This window comes from Empidonax traillii, unplaced genomic scaffold, assembly GCF_003031625.1.
Source record: "Empidonax traillii isolate 1590-97213 ecotype Southwest subspecies unplaced genomic scaffold, ASM303162v1 scaffold284:size1552100, whole genome shotgun sequence".
Taxonomy (NCBI): Eukaryota; Metazoa; Chordata; class Aves; order Passeriformes; family Tyrannidae; genus Empidonax; species Empidonax traillii.
Genome location: NW_020955477.1, coordinates 919,018 through 934,493, shown reverse-complemented (window position 1 = coordinate 934,493; position 15,476 = coordinate 919,018). Strand labels below are relative to the sequence as shown.

At 40.4% G+C, this 15,476-nt stretch overlaps 1 protein-coding gene across 2 annotated transcripts in view; it reads left to right on the top strand.

Annotated features, from left to right (window-relative positions):
* Positions 1–15,476, top strand: part of SPAG16 (sperm associated antigen 16) — a 367,722-nt gene that overhangs the window by 172,906 nt on the left and 179,340 nt on the right. For both annotated transcript variants that reach the window (XM_027890314.1, XM_027890313.1), the window contains exon 11: positions 3,081–3,224. In XM_027890314.1, the coding sequence (XP_027746115.1) occupies positions 3,081–3,224 (144 nt within the window). The remainder of the gene's footprint in view (positions 1–3,080; positions 3,225–15,476) is intronic.

Below are 15,476 nucleotides of genomic sequence, written 5' to 3'. Positions count from 1 at the left end.
ACGTGTGTGAAATGGTCAAGTGTAGTACATGGCTGAGACCGAAAGTATTTCGCATCTGAAGATACCGTATTTTTATTTATGGCTCAGGCAAAATAAATTAAAATAATCGATGATTGTTTTGAAAGCAAATTACTGGGAGTGCTATATATCTACCATAGCAAGTGCTGAAGAGATGAGAATGTCTTATAATGCCAGAATGAGTTGTGTAAACATGGGTATTTATATACTCAACAGCAGCAAATCTCCGAGAGGGCTTTTTGTTGGGTTTGTTTTTTTCTCTTGGCTGAGTCTCCACTGATCCCACTTTATCCCAAAGGAGGAGGAGGAGAAAACTAATGTTCCTATCACACATGTTCCATTATTGATTTCCGTTCCAATCTACCCAAAGTCTTCTGTGCTGGAAATAATTAGACCCTGTGAACAGAGATGAAGCAAAAATCTATACAATGCTGGATTGCCAGAAATGAAGACAAGGGTGCCTAATTAATGTTGCATATAGAATGCCTTTTGGATGAATGGGCTTCCCTTTCTCAGAAGCAGCTCAACAGCAGTCATGTCACAAATTTGCTGTTAATTAAATGGTGTTCACTGTGTGCCTGTAAAAATGGCATGGAGGGAAAAAAAAACAAACCACCACACATTGGACAGCAGCAGCATTTTACAAGAGCTCTCCAATTAAAAGAAAAGCCCGTGGAAAACAGATTTGTAGGCTTCATGCTGAGGGCAAGATATTTTTACCCATATGAAATTCACTTTATGGATTGTTCAAAGCTCTTTAGGAATGTGTAGTCACTGAAGAAGTTGGACTGGAAGTGTGTTGGGAGGGTTAAAGGAAGGGAAAATGGTTCTTGGAGCTGAGGCAGGATGGCTGACAGCACAGCTCCCCCATCCTTGGCCAACTGCAGCCTGGTCAGGGGTAAGGACTGTTCAGAAGGTGAGCCAGGGGCTGGAGGAAGCTGCTAGGTTAACTCTTCTGTGCATGAAGGGTGAACTGAAGGTGATTTAAGTTAGACTGTAGAGTGCACTCTGGGAACTGAGAAAGGCAGATATTTAGGAAGAATTTAAGACAGCTGATGGAAAATCTTCACAACACAGCTGCACTTCACTAAAAGCAGAAATACTTGGGGGGAAAAACTGGAAGGTACTTGAAGCAGATTAAGAGAAGAATGTAGAAGAAGCTGTATCCATATGACTCTGTTCACTTGTCTGTTTTCTCCAAATAACACACTTTTAAAGTTAGTCCCAAACCAGAAAAGTCCAGCCTTTCAGTGCGTCGCAGACAGGCCCGAATCATTGCCTAAGCTTCCTGCAGTAGCACGTGCTCTCAGTGCTTTTGCAGTGCCATCCTTCTATGCCTCTCTGGTCGTCTTGAATCCACTTGTGCTTCTTTTTCCCTTGCCACTCCCTTGCTACCCCCAGAGGACTCAGGACCGTGCTGTCCGCAGGGAGCAGAGACTCCTGCACGAGGATTCCAGGCCGGCTCTTCTCCTGTGATTTGCAGGCCACCCGTGCCTTCTTTCAGCCTTTAATTCTCTCTTTTTATCTGTATTCCCTCTTTGCTCTTCTAGATATCTGCTGTGGCCCATCTAAGCGATACAACTGCTTTCTGTGCATCTCTGGAGAATTTAAACAGCATCATTCCCTCCTTCCTTTTTTTTCCCCTATAAATGCAAAGGAAGTTTATCCTTCTTGGGCAAAGATAGAAAACATTGCTTTTTCTCTCTAAGAAACTAGAGAATGAGTAAAATGAAGGCTCCTCAGTCAAGAAGATGAATTCAGCTGATGAATCTGTAGGAGTCTTCCTAGACTAGGCCTTAAACTGCAAGAATAGATGTGTTTTCTGATGAAAATCTAGTTCACATAAAATATGTTTTTAGCATGGATTTGAGAGAGGTAATTATTTTTCCCAATGTAGTAGAAGCTGTGGTTCTGGTTTAGGAATTTTATGAAATAATTTGAGTGCAGGAGAGAGGTACTAATAAAATAGAGATTTTTATAATAGTGTACCTTTTAGTCCTCTCTTTTCTTCCCATTTGGGTGCTCAGCATAATCTCTCTCTACTCTCATTCTGTTTTAAGAAGCATTTTTCTCTCCAGGCTGCCAGCTGTGATGCACAGCTGAAATAAGTGTACATGCAGGTTACGATTCCTCTCCCCATTGTTGCATTTTGATTCCAAACTCCAGATTTAATCTATTTAAATAATCTACTCGTGGGACTCAAGTCAACTACTACAACTTTTTGATGTTCAACAAATATTAAGGCATTACAATGATTTGAATCAAATAACCAAATCCATATGAAATACACTACTTGTTATCTTTCCAACAGATTGATTTTCTTCCCTGGATCCATTTTTAAGCTGCACTGCAGTTGCTAAATCAAAAATAAACTGAGTTTTTAGTACAGGGGTGTGTTAAGTGTAAGATTTCCATTACATCGCAGCGTGCTGCATATTTAAAAAATGAAAACATGTAACACATTCTAACTAGAGAATTGAAGTGGATTTTCTGACCTAGTCCCAGTGAGCAGGTGCTGAAGTGATGGCAGTGACTGTAGCTCCTGGACTGGAATTATCAATTGAGTTATTTCTCAGTGCTAGGAGACTTCACACCTGTGGACACAGCGGTGGGGGGTGGAGGAAGAGAAGGGAGCAGACTGACATGCTGGTGCTTTTTGAAGTTATTTTGGGTGTAGAAGGTGATTGCTGTTGGTGTGGCTTGCTCGTGTATTACTCGTGTTGCGTGTTTGGAAGAACGTATCCTCACAAAGTATTTTAAAGCATTTCTGACTGTTTTAATTAATTGCAGCTGCAAAAAAAAAAAAAAAAAGAGTGTGAAAACAATTCTGGTTTCACAGAAGTCAGTCCTGTTTTGTTGTTTTCCTCAGTAGCAGCAGAAGCTCATCTCCAGAGCGTGTATTTTAAATTCCTAGGAGCATAGAAAGCATCACTGCTTGTTCAGCCCATCCAGAATCCGAGTTCTCTGTGGCTGTTGCCCTGAGTTAATGGAGCTCGCTGCTGTGCATTTCCCATTAAATGAAATTGATTCCGACCATAACCTGCTTTTCTCTTCCCCTGCAGCTTGGCCTTACATCCCCGAAAAGACATCGTAGTGACTGGCAGCGATGACCACCTGTGGAAGATGTGGGCGCTGCCCGACGGGAACATCCTCATGACGGGGGAAGGTCACACCGACTGGCTCTCGGGCTGCTGCTTCCGGCCCAGGTGAGTGCAGACAGTGCCCTGGAGCAGCACTGATCCCTCCTGGGGAGTCCTTGTTTGCTCTTGCTCTGTTCACCAGCCTGCTTTGATGACTTGCTGTTCTCAGGGTAGCCCTGCACTCTCTGCCGAATTTCCCAACATGTAGATAAATGTTCCTCTGGCTTTCGTTGTGTTGACTTAAGACTGATTGCTTTTAGTATTTTGTACATCTTAAGCTTTGCCCACGTGCACGTAACAGGTAAGCTCTTTAGGTCTTGCTGTATTCATTCTCTCCATGTTCATGCACTGTGGCAAACACAGTTCTGATATTATTCATACGGAAAAGTTATGCCTTGTACTAGGCGTTATTTGTCATGTGACTAAGAGTACTCGAGTTTACCTAGAAAATAAGAATATGAGCTTCCCTGCGCTCTCATCATATGAATTTGAAGCTGAACTAATAAATGAAAGTGAACACTGAAAATAAAAACGAAATATTTAGGTTACAGGGGTCGTGGAAATAGGGCAAACATGAAGTCGATTTTTTGGGTCTTTTCTGTTGAAAAATAGAACACCATTTTACTGTCAAAACGAAAATCCATTTCATAAGACTGAGCTTCTGTATGTTGAAATTATTTTGCATCAGGTTTGTGAGGCTGCAGTTAAAACAGAGTTCTTTGCAGTTAAAATAATAACGGTCTGCCAGGCTATTCACCTGAGGTTCAGTTGTAAAAGGAGCAATACTAAGCTTTCAACCTTGTATTTTCATTGTGGTTATTTTATGAAGCAATATTAGCACTTTGCTTCGTGAGGAGGAAATACATCGTATTTAATTTCACGGTTCCTCCCAATTCCTGAGTTTGTAATGAGATAGCAAAGGCACACACAAATCCCCTAAACACAAGGAAGTCCCCTCCCTCTTCTCAAAACCTCAAGAACATGGAGTCCTGCTATCTGGAATGAATTACAAATGCACTTACTCTTTTCTTGCATCACTTTCTCCTTTGAAACACAGGCTTTTTCTTAAGATGTTTGTGTTTTTTCACAGCGTTCTCTTTTTCATGGATATATCCTTATGAGTGATTATAGATATTTAAAAGAAGAGAATAATGTTTAACTTAAATAACTGCACATAATACAGGAGGAGAGAAGTAATAAATAATAAGCTCAGCTGCTTATTTTAACATGGTAGGAAATTTTTTCTATTACTGACTGGCAGATCTCACAGAGTTCGTGAGCATGCTGGACATCCTAAGTTTAAACTTGCAGATAAACAGAATGCTGCCTTACCTCTTACCTGTTATGAATATAAAACTTATCACAGGGAGAGAAGGGGAAATACAATTAGAAGAGCATGTTATCATTTATAAAGCTGCTGGGCATGCTAATCAGATTTCGATAATGCATTGTTACCATGACACCCGCTGACTCAGAGACTCAAAACTATTTTCTCATTAGTCTTTGACCAGAATACAGTCCTTTCAATAGGCCTTGCTATTTCTCATTCAATTATTGAAATTAAAATGAGTTGAGGTACATCATTATTCTCTTGCAGTATGAACTGACTCCTGCTGAATGCTCTGGAGTGATTCAGAAGTAGTGCTGCTAAAATATTGTCTTCTGTTACTGCATAAAATATATATAATGCAACAGAATACGTTTAATCATCTTTTTTTTTTTTTTTTTTTTTTTTTTTTAATAGGGGGCTCCTATATGTCATTTTTTTTCTGGAAGTAAAACCAATTAAGTAAAAATTAAAAGTTCTAATAGATTTTTTTTTCCCCCCTCCGGAATCCAATGTAGTTAACCTCCAGTTTGGTTACCACTTTACAGATTTAAAATTACTTTCCTCCAAAAGTGGAAAAGAAAAACATTTCTGAGCCAGTGGGTTATTACATCATGAACTCCCACACTTCTGCAGTCTTTCCTTTTCGTCCTCTGTTAGATCATTTCTCCTCTCTTTCTGTAAGATCAGGTTTAGAACAATCTCCATCTCTGGTCTGAGAAGTGTTGTGTCTCCCAGTGCTCCTGGGTCCGTGCGAAGGGTCTCGGTCCCCCACGGGACAGCCCAGGAAGGGCAGCAGGCTGGCTTTGTGGGTGGGAGGAGGGCAGAACAGCGGTGTTGTGATGCTCTCTGCACATCTGAGAGTAGGATTTTGCCTTAAGCTTTTAAAATAAAGGTAAAACTTCAGACAGGTCCTGTCGTCTGCAGCGTGTGGCAGCTGGGAGGAGAACAGGGCTCCCTTCTTTGAAGCTCAGGTGACAACTGGTCAGACTTCAAAAACAAACAATGTCTCTGCTCCAGTCTGGCTGAATAGTGCTTTGCAGATGAATTAGCTGTTCCAGGTTCCTGTCACTGTTGAAAAATTCAGTATTTTCCAGCTTACTTTTTATGTCTGTGAAAGAGTGAAGGAGTCACAATGCCTCGTGCCACAGTTGTACACAGAGGCTTCGTGTTCAGAATCTGGAGAGCTGGAGGAGAGCAGTGCGGTGCACCTGTGGATGCCAGGTGACCCAAGGGTTTGAATAGCAGACAAAAATCTGCATCTTCTGCCAGTTTCTAGAATAAGCTGATGATATTAATGCTGTACCTTTAAGAACCATACTCTAATTGCACTAAGATATTTCATGGCATGTACTAGATTTATTTTTCTGTATTACAAACCTTCCTGGGTGGCTAAAGTATCAAGCTCCGCAGCATAGCAGAGGTGTGTGTTAATGACTGATAAATCCCAGTGAGCAGTAAAATACTGTATTCTTGCCCTGCATGTGGGCTGGTACAGTATGTAATGTCCTTAATATATTCATAAATATTAATCAAGTCAGCTCTTCTAAAATGTTTGTACCCCTTTTTACGCAGACATTGTTTGGGTCACTGGAATGCAATGAATTTCTGAACTGAAAAGAAGTACAAATTGTAGGCTATTTAAAACGTGCACTGAAAGTTGTCAAATTGTGAACTCCTTGTAATGCCCTGTTCACCTAAGACAGAAGAAGAGTTGCTTGTGTTCCTGGTGTTGCTACTGCAATTCTCACAGTTACTGAGGAAAGAAATCAAATTGTTAATTATTATCAATATCAATTTGTTAATTATTATATAAAAATGACTACAGCAGTTACCTTTAGCTGTGTGGATTTTCCATGCATTCTGTTGCTACTGGAAAACTGAAGGTCCATATTGTTTCCTCAGTAATTTGTAAAATAAAATTAAAAAAAAAAAAAGTTAGGGTATGTACATTCGTGCATCAAACACCAAAATAAAGGTAGGTAATGTCTGATATCCTAGACAAAGGTTCCAATGAGGAGATGCAAGAGAAAGATGAGGTGTTGGGCTGAAAGAACAACCCCTGTTCTGTCAGAAAGAGGCAGCTCTTTTTCTCTCTCAGGTTGTATTTCTCAAAGGTGAAGGAGGTGATGTTACTTAGATGAAAATCTGTGCATGGGTAGAGGAGAAAGACAACCTTGAATGCAGAAGGAATTAGGAGAATATATTGATGATGGACGTGAGGAATGGGAGGAGGGGGTTGAATGGGTTGCAGAGGGAACAGCAACTCCAGGGGAGCTTAAATTGACCCAAGAAGCTCTTAGGGGAATTCTGTAGCACATGGGAGCAGGCTGTGGAGGGGCAGTGGTTTTGGTCCTTCCTGAGTGACTGGGGCTTTATGAGTAGCGAGCAGTGCAAGATTTATGAACGTTTGGTCTGCAGAAACTCTGAGCAACTGCCTCTAAAACCAGAGTGTCCTTGAGCAGCCCAAAGTCACTGCTGAACTGACATCTGCCAGCACTTCAGCAGCCAAAAGTGTTGAAGTTTGACTTTACCCCCTGTCTCCAGTGGGAATTTAAGGCTTGAGATGTGGGACAAAGGTTACAATTTGGAAAATGCAGCTGGATGATCAGAACCTCTTCCCTGCCTGAAATCTGCAGTGCTGTGGGTGACTCAGCACTGAGGGGGCCTTTCAAAACTAAGTCCAAAATGGTACTGGCACTGCACAGAAGGGGGCCGGGGTAATGATGTTTGCTCTAAGTTTTTAAGAGCAGTGACTGATAAATAGGAAAACGTGTGAGATTCTATCAGAGTGGAAACGATTTTCCCATTGTTTAAAAACTTGTAAAAAAAGTCTTTATAAAATCTTTTTTAAAAAGCAAATTCCTGAGCAGAACTGAAGTCAGAATAAACTTTGAAACTGAAATGAATTCTTGCTTAGGTAAGTCCCTGATTTTATTTTTTTACATGATTTAAATTTTTTTTTTATCTTATCGTCATTTGTCAAGAAACTATTCAGAGATGAATTTCAGTGTGAAGAAAGGACAGACTGCAAAGCCGGGCAGAACATTAATTGAGGAGGGGAGGGAGAGCGTGGAGAAAGCTCTGAGGAGTGATGGGAGCGAGGGGCAAAATTTAGGAAGGCAAGGCAGGCTGGGTTTCCATGAGCAGATGTGGAGAGGTAACAGGCACAGTCTGACACCGCTCCTTGCTCGCTGCATCTCGGAGGACTTTGTGCTCGGAGAAGGAGAGAAACGTTGAGGAGCAAAAATCGGACTTGACAGCTTGGCAGGTACAAGTACAGTTTCAGAATTTCACAGTGGACACGCTTTTGTAGTTTGAGAGCCCCGAGTGCTTTGATTATGAAGGTGAATTGCAAGAAGGGAGTGTGCTTCTCTTTTCTTCCATCACCTCTACAGCTCTTGGCTCCCTGCAGGCTGCTCTGGGGAGGAGGGTCCCATCACTGGTAGGTGTTTATGCATCAATCCTCACTGATCTTCTTGACAGTCAGAATATTCTCAGATTCACAGTGTGCAGTGAGAAACATCTGCAGGGGATGAAGATACCTAATCTGATACTAAAGATAAAAGACTGCTTTCTTCTTAATTACATATTGCAAATAATATGTTTTAAATAACTAAACTGATGCATGGCCCGTGAAGCCTCGGCAAATGAAAAGCACTTTATGATGTATTGAGAAGAGCAGGTTCTTTAGTCATAGTAACAGGATAATTTAAAGAATTCTACTGGCTTCAAATATATTCCCCTCATACTTTAATAATTCCTAGTGCCAACCTTAGATTCATTTTTATTTTGAGGAGAAGAAATAGGAATTATCTATTATGCCATTGTGTTTAATGTACTGACTTCCAAGTTTGGACGCTGTACTTATTTGGTGACACAGGGGAGGCTTCCAGAACAAACAGTTACTGCTTCAGTTACGATTCCAGGATCTACAAAACATTGCTATAATCTAATGTTTGTTTGCTTTAGTTAAATATGGTAACATTTGTCTGTATGGTAACTGTAATTTACCATTAAGCAGTGGGATTGGACTGTGCTACTGCAGGATCTTTCTTACACACTTCACATACACTTTTGGGGCTCTGCAAAAAATCTGTCAGTGGGGAGAAGTGAAGAAAGGTTTGGAGTCGGGGATTCTCAAGTGTTGTGTTTTGTTGCCACCCATCTCTTGGAACCACTGCCCAGGCTGGGTGAGCAGCTGCTGTGCCAAGGGAGGAGGAGGAAAACATGAGCCTTCACCCTCCTGTCTGACCACTGAGCCAGCCAGGCTTGTGGTCCTCTCAGTGAAAGGATCGTGGAGACTCCTGGGAAGTAAAGGTCCATGGACACTGAGGTTCAGAACATTTTTTTTTCTGCTGATTTTTGAGTGATAAATGGGGAAATCCACATTATACATTAAACGAGGCTGAAACTTGAAAGCCACTGCACTCTAAGCATTAGCATAAGAAACAGTTGTAAGACTCATGTTAATCACAAAGCTCTCCATTGGCTATCAGTGGAACAGAATTATTTTGATCTGTGCCTTGAAATAGAGACTTTAAAACCCAATTGAGGGCTCACGGCAGAAACAGGTGGGTTTTATACTATTGATAGTTATTAAAGAAATGTGAAATAGTCTGTACATTTTACTTAGGACTTTTTAGCCCCTATTTGATGAAAAGGCATAATGGTTTAATTTTTTAGAGACTCTTGAATTCTTGTATTTCAACAAAGTCTTTAGTTACCAGATTACATACTAAATTTGCCAGTGGTTAGAAACTTCTTTTGAGTGGCATGATTAATTTTCAGTCACCTAACTGGCTTTATGTAACACATCCTATTTAGGAGATGAGACATTTTTTAAGGTTTTTTGTCAAATCGAGCCAATACAGGAATGAAAAGGGAAAAAAAAAAAGTTGTATTCATTTGTTCTGCAAAGAAAAAACTATTTCAGAAGTCTTTCAGGCAGTTCCCCAGTGCAGGGTATTCACTGGGTGCTTGGTGTTTTCAAGTACAGCAAAATTTTAATTTCAAAAGTAGCTTTGTTTGTTTCAAAATCTTTGATAAGCTTCCTACTTTTTATACAAGGAAACAGTGTTCTCATAACATCATTCTCTCTCTAGCCTACAAAGCCTACTATTTTTACCTCAAAAACATGTTTGGGTGGGCATTAGATTTCCTTTGGGATTCTCAATCTCATTATTTTTATCAATAAAAAGCCTCTGCTGGACAAAGGAATAAATCACATATAAATGAAATATGAGAGATTACATGAGAAGCTCAGCTTGTGCTTAGTCTAATCCAATATCTTTGGCCAAACGTCTCAATGTCAAAGGCTTTATAAGTATTCTACAGGATCAGCCTGGCAAAGAGAAATCAATAACCAGGTAATGGATTCGATTAAAATTTTTTTCCCCTTCCACCCACACCCACAAGCCAAATGTTTCTACCCATACTAATCTCTTCTGGCACGTGGAACTGTTGGTTCCTCTCTGGGGGGTTTTGAGATGTATATGTATGCACATAAAGTATGTTATATATCATTTCAGAGAGCTGTGTTAACTACTGGTGAGTTTCTATTCCAAGAAAAGGCAGTGTGTGGACCTCATTTTCATTTTCTTTCGAGAGCTCAGTTCTGCGGTGTGCTTTTGGAAAATATGGGCTGATAATTACAGCCTTGCTATATACATTTAGATCCTGATTTGCTCTTCAGAAATTGTTGTTTTTCTGCCACTCCTGCCGTGCTGAGGAGCATTTCCTTACACAGGTCAGGGCTGATGTCCAAACCTGTGGAGATTTTCTCTGTTGCCAAATCATGAGGTGTCTCCTTTACCCCAGTCCTTCTCATCTTCTGACTTTGAGGTGGTTGTGTTGGCAGCCCAGTGCCATCTGGAAGTTTTGACTTTGGAAACATTAATAGGCCATTGGTGTCCTGCAAGGATGTTACCTCTCCTTTACAGAAGTAGGTTTCCAAATCAATAGAAAGACCAAAATAATGTTATTATTGCGTGGATTTTGATGTTGACTCACAGGTGCTTTAATTGCAGAACTGTATGTTGACTTTGCGTCGCTTTTTCTGTTTTTAAATGTATCCTTCAGTTACCAGAACTGTCCTTGAAATCCATTCAGAACTGGAAATACTCTTCAGGACAAAATGCATGTTCTTTCTTTTATGTCAGGAACCTTAAGAGTCCATCATTATATCGATTTTAAAAAGCAAACACTCTGCAGTTCCATAGCGTGGTTACTGAATAGGCTCCACTTTTCATCCAGAGTGACCAGGCTTTAATGAAAAACTGCCTTTGGCTTCTGTTTCTTAGTTGGTGGAAATACCGACCACTCCAAGTCAGTGATTCACTAATAATATCCCCATTACAATAATTCAGCCAGGAGCAGGGGAGAGAAGTGCTGAGGGCACCTGCAGAGAGGGGAGGGAGGAAACTGGCTGGCAGAAGCAGCAATGGCCCTATTGAGCAATTCAAATGTATATTTGAAATAATTACAGGAAAAATACATATTGTAATAAAATGCTGGCCTTTGATGGGACTGCTCTGTGGTTTCGTAGGTGGTTTTACGTGCTTGTTGAATTTCAAAAAACCCTCAGTCTTCATACCCACTGTGTGTGACCTTGGATACATTAGAACTCCGGGTGGGAAGGAAAAGCCTTTGTATATTATTATTTAATTTATTATTTAACTACCTTATTTCCCCGCTTTATCATTTCAACTTTATGCTTGTCCATAAAGTAAATAATTTCCAAATGTACTGAATGCTTTGCTTACATAGAAATTATCTTACTGTTCTTAAGTGACTGTTTTGTGTGCTACATTCTGATTATTTGAATTTTAGACCTGACAATAGCCATGTTAATAATTTGGACCTTTGAACCAATCTATTATTAGTTGAAAAGTTACTTTGATTATCAGCTTCACAAAACAGGTGTCAAGTTCATCTTTCTCTTTATGACAAAACTTCATTCAATTATTCAAATTCAGCAATATTTTGATGTGATTGTTTTGACTCAGAAATTAGGAGGAAACTTCCTGATCAGCTGTGTGGGTAATTAGATCTGGTGTTTACGTGAAAGAAAGAAAGTAATTTCTCTGTGACAACCACTTTGATAGAGAAAGGGAGGAGAAATATGCAGTTGGAATCTCTTTATAGAGTACCAATAAAATGGGATACTTCTAAACCTATTAGTTCAGCTTCAGCAGAGCCATGAATATGTTCTGTGAAAGTTTTGCAGAAATCTGCCTGCTCTACAAGGAGTTCCTGGTTGCTTTTCCCACACATCTCCCTGATTTTCAGTTCCTGCAGCTCCTGGTGCAGCTCCTGCCTGGCAGTCACCAGAAGCAATTCAGTTTTGCTGGTCGTTTATTTAGGTTATGAGGAAAAAAATGTTTTTCGCTGTGGTGGGTTCATATTTTGAGTAGTTGAGATTTTCTTCTGGCTTCATCAGCATCCTGGTTTGAGGACGGGGAGGTGGGATTGCAGAGAGCTGTCTGCCTCCTTGGGCTGGTGAGTCTCAGTTCCACTGCTGTGATCCTGAACGTGTGTGGCTGTCATTCTGCTCAGAGTCGTTATACACATCAAAACATCTCTCCTAATAGAATCTCTCATGTTATGTCTCTCTGAGTGCAATTATAATCTTGATGCCTTTAACATCCTTGGTTCGTTATTGCTTTCCTCTGTGCAATAAAGGCAATTGTATTTTCCCTCAAGTCTGCTGCAAGGCTTCTAGTGGAGTGGCTAAGGAGATATCCCTGTTTGTTATATTGCTAAAATGAGCCCTTCCTAAAGTGCAGCTGTTAAAATAACAAACATTAGTGTTAGAGTTGACTAGAGAATGGCAATTCAATTGAGGCAACATCTAAGATATTTGAATTGGAAATAAACCCCAAATATTTAGAGTGCTTACAAAATTTTGTCTTGAGCACAGGCTCCAGATATGAACTGCACAGCCATTTCTATGTTGTGTTTCTGTGTTTCCCCTCAAGCTGCGTGGTTGCAGTAATTTGGGTAAGTTTGGGTACAAGACAGTTGCAGTAGCACAAAGGAACGGGGGGAAGTTGCCTGACTGAGCATCAGGACCTGTTTGACTGTTGAAGGACATGGGGGTGGAACCAAGTTCTTAGCTCGTGGTAGTTGTTTTCTTGGCATTTGAGTAGTTTGTAAATATAAAAATTGGGTAGGACAGAGAGAAGGCCACAGTTCAGATCAGCCTTGAGAACTGCTGGGTTTGAGGCTTTCAGGTTTCCTGGTTTTCCCCCCTTGCTTGAGCAGTCGGGTGTTGGGCTGCATGGCCTCGTGAATCAACACTGAGTTTTCATGCAAAGCCTTTCACAGAAAGGGGGAGAGATGATGTTCATTTTGGTATCCTGATTTTTTTTTCTGTACCAACCCAGGATTCTGCTCATGTTCAGCATTTCCGCTCCTCCTGCGCTCTCGGACTTCACTTGTTATCGATCACTGTCTCCATGAACTAATTCCCTGCCTTTGAGTTATGTTCCTGTATCCCCAGGGCACGGCTCTGTAAGATCATCATTTGCCCCAAACAAACACGGGGCTAGTGCACCGTCCTGTGTGTTTCCTTGGGCTTCACTGTCGAGATCATTTCACAGAGTGAGTTAAATATTCTTCCAGGTGCCTGGGAAATGTTCAAATCCCAGAGCAGAACTTTCTGCAGGCTGTGAAATCTCTCTGCACTCACTGAACTCTCTCTGCATATGAATATGCAGCTTAAAAATGATGCTTTGTACAAACATGCAAATGGGATTAATGACTGTGGTTCATTACTGGCTATTGGTTGCAATTAGACATCACTGGACCACCATTTGGGGACGATAATGGATTTGAAACGACTGATCCACCACTTTGCATTTCAGAGGAACTGTGACAGTGGATTATTGTTGCTAATATGGGTCATAAATCTGTTCTGTACATGGAATTCATGTCTCTGAACTCCTTCCAAACTACATTTTTCCCTACTTCAACAGCCCTTCATTAAAATTTGAGGGTTTGGAGTCATTCCAATGGAGGAAAAATGACCCCCGCTGGATGGGATGGGTGTTGAGATGAAGTATCACACAGTAATAGCACACTGTTTAATGTATGTTATGGGTATTGATTGGTACTGTGCGCGGTTTTATGTGGGCTAAATACATTATTTTAAAAATATAATAGTGTATAGGAAGACTTTAACTTACTTTCCCTCAAACAATGCCAATGTGTATTGGAATGGTAGAGAACAGATCCCATCTCCGGAAAATATGGTAGTTTTGCAATGTTTACTCATTATGTTTGATTTCTGGTAAAAAATTATTCCTCATGAAGTTAATGGAGGAAAATTTCCTTGGCAGTATCTTACAGGAAAGTGGCACAACTGGACCCAGAAACACATTGAGCATAAGCAGCTTTCAGAATTGTTGGAGATACCATTGTGAGCTCCCTGCTTGCTTCAAACTGGATGCCAGGATGCCCCTAGCCCTTGCTAAATGGGTGTGTAATTTTGTCATGGGATGCTGGACATGCACTGGCAGACAGCTTTTAGAAAAGGCATCATAGTTTTTTAATTAAAAAAAAAATTTGTTGGAAAGGTAATAATTCATTGCTCTCTCAATCTTTCCTGTAGTGCCTGCTGACATGCATTTTGCTACATCTAATCTCCAAGTATTGTTACTGGTTTATCTTTTTCTTTTCATCTTTATTCCTTTCCTGGTGCACATCCAAAGCCTCCTAAAAGGCAGTTTTGTGTGTACTAAAAACTGCCTTCTACCAGGTGCCTAAATTACTTTAGAATCTCATTTAACCACTTCTAATTACATTACATGATGGTGGCTAACCCATTTTTTGTACATTTTATACATGTTTTTTTTGGGGGGAGTACCAAGCTAATCTTAGATTGGTTTGGAATGGGACAGGCCTGACTGGGGTGGGTATGGTTTGTAACCTCCTTTGGAGCCATCCTTGTGGAAATAAAAAATCATTATAATGATCCTGAATGTAGAGAACTACAATCTGTGTTTAGAGTGGACCAAAACCTTGGAAAAAATGGACATTTGAGCACTGGGCAAAGATGAACAGGTAAGAGAAGTGGGAAAGGCACCAGATGAGAGAGGATTGGTGTACGGTTGGGTATGGCAGCTTCTGTTGCCAGTACTCAGATCAGAAAAGGAAAATTGTTTAAAATGTGGAGGACTTTTAAAGTTGAAACTTGTTTATCAATTACTTGAGTTTGCTGCCTGAAAATTCGTGGATGCCATACTGTGACACTTCTTGGTAGTAGGAGCATGTCATATTTAAATTCTTGCAGATGTGAAACACTCACTCTTGAAGTGCAAAGTAGCCCTAATAAGGAAGTTTTAATCAAGAAGGTGAACTTCATTAAAACAAAAGATTACTCCTTTTACGATGCCTGGTGTCTCTCCTGGTGTCTGTCTATCCAGAAGCAGTGACAAGTGGTGCTGTGCCAAAAACCTGCTTTATTGTTTTTCCCTTGCTGTCACAGCCAGGCAGCGGTGGCGGGGGGGAAACAGTTATCCTGGCTGGGGTCAGTGTGGGAGCATGAAATATGATAAAAAGATCTAGCAATTAGGTAATGCAGAATGAAAAATCACCTGCAGTTTTGCACTTGGCATGCGACCCACTGACAGTTCTGAAGATTTGCAGCCGAGAGCCTTATGCCACAGGTTTCTGCAGGATGGTTGCATTTTTCTTCTCCCACAAAAAAATCCATGGTACCCATGTGCCACCCACCATCTGCTAGTTGCTGTTGTGCTTTTCCTGGCTTTGGAACTTCTTCCTTGGTTTGTAGAATGTTAGTTTACAATTGTGATGTTGCATTTTTAAAATGAATTGGGTTTTTGGTTTTGTTTGTTTTGTTGGTTTTGGTTTGTTTTGTTCTGTTTTTTGTTTTGGTTTGTTTTGGGTTTTTGTTGTTGTTGTGGTGTTTTTTTTGTGTTTTTGTTTTTTTTTTTTTTTTTTTTTTTTTTTTTTTTTTTTTTTTTTTT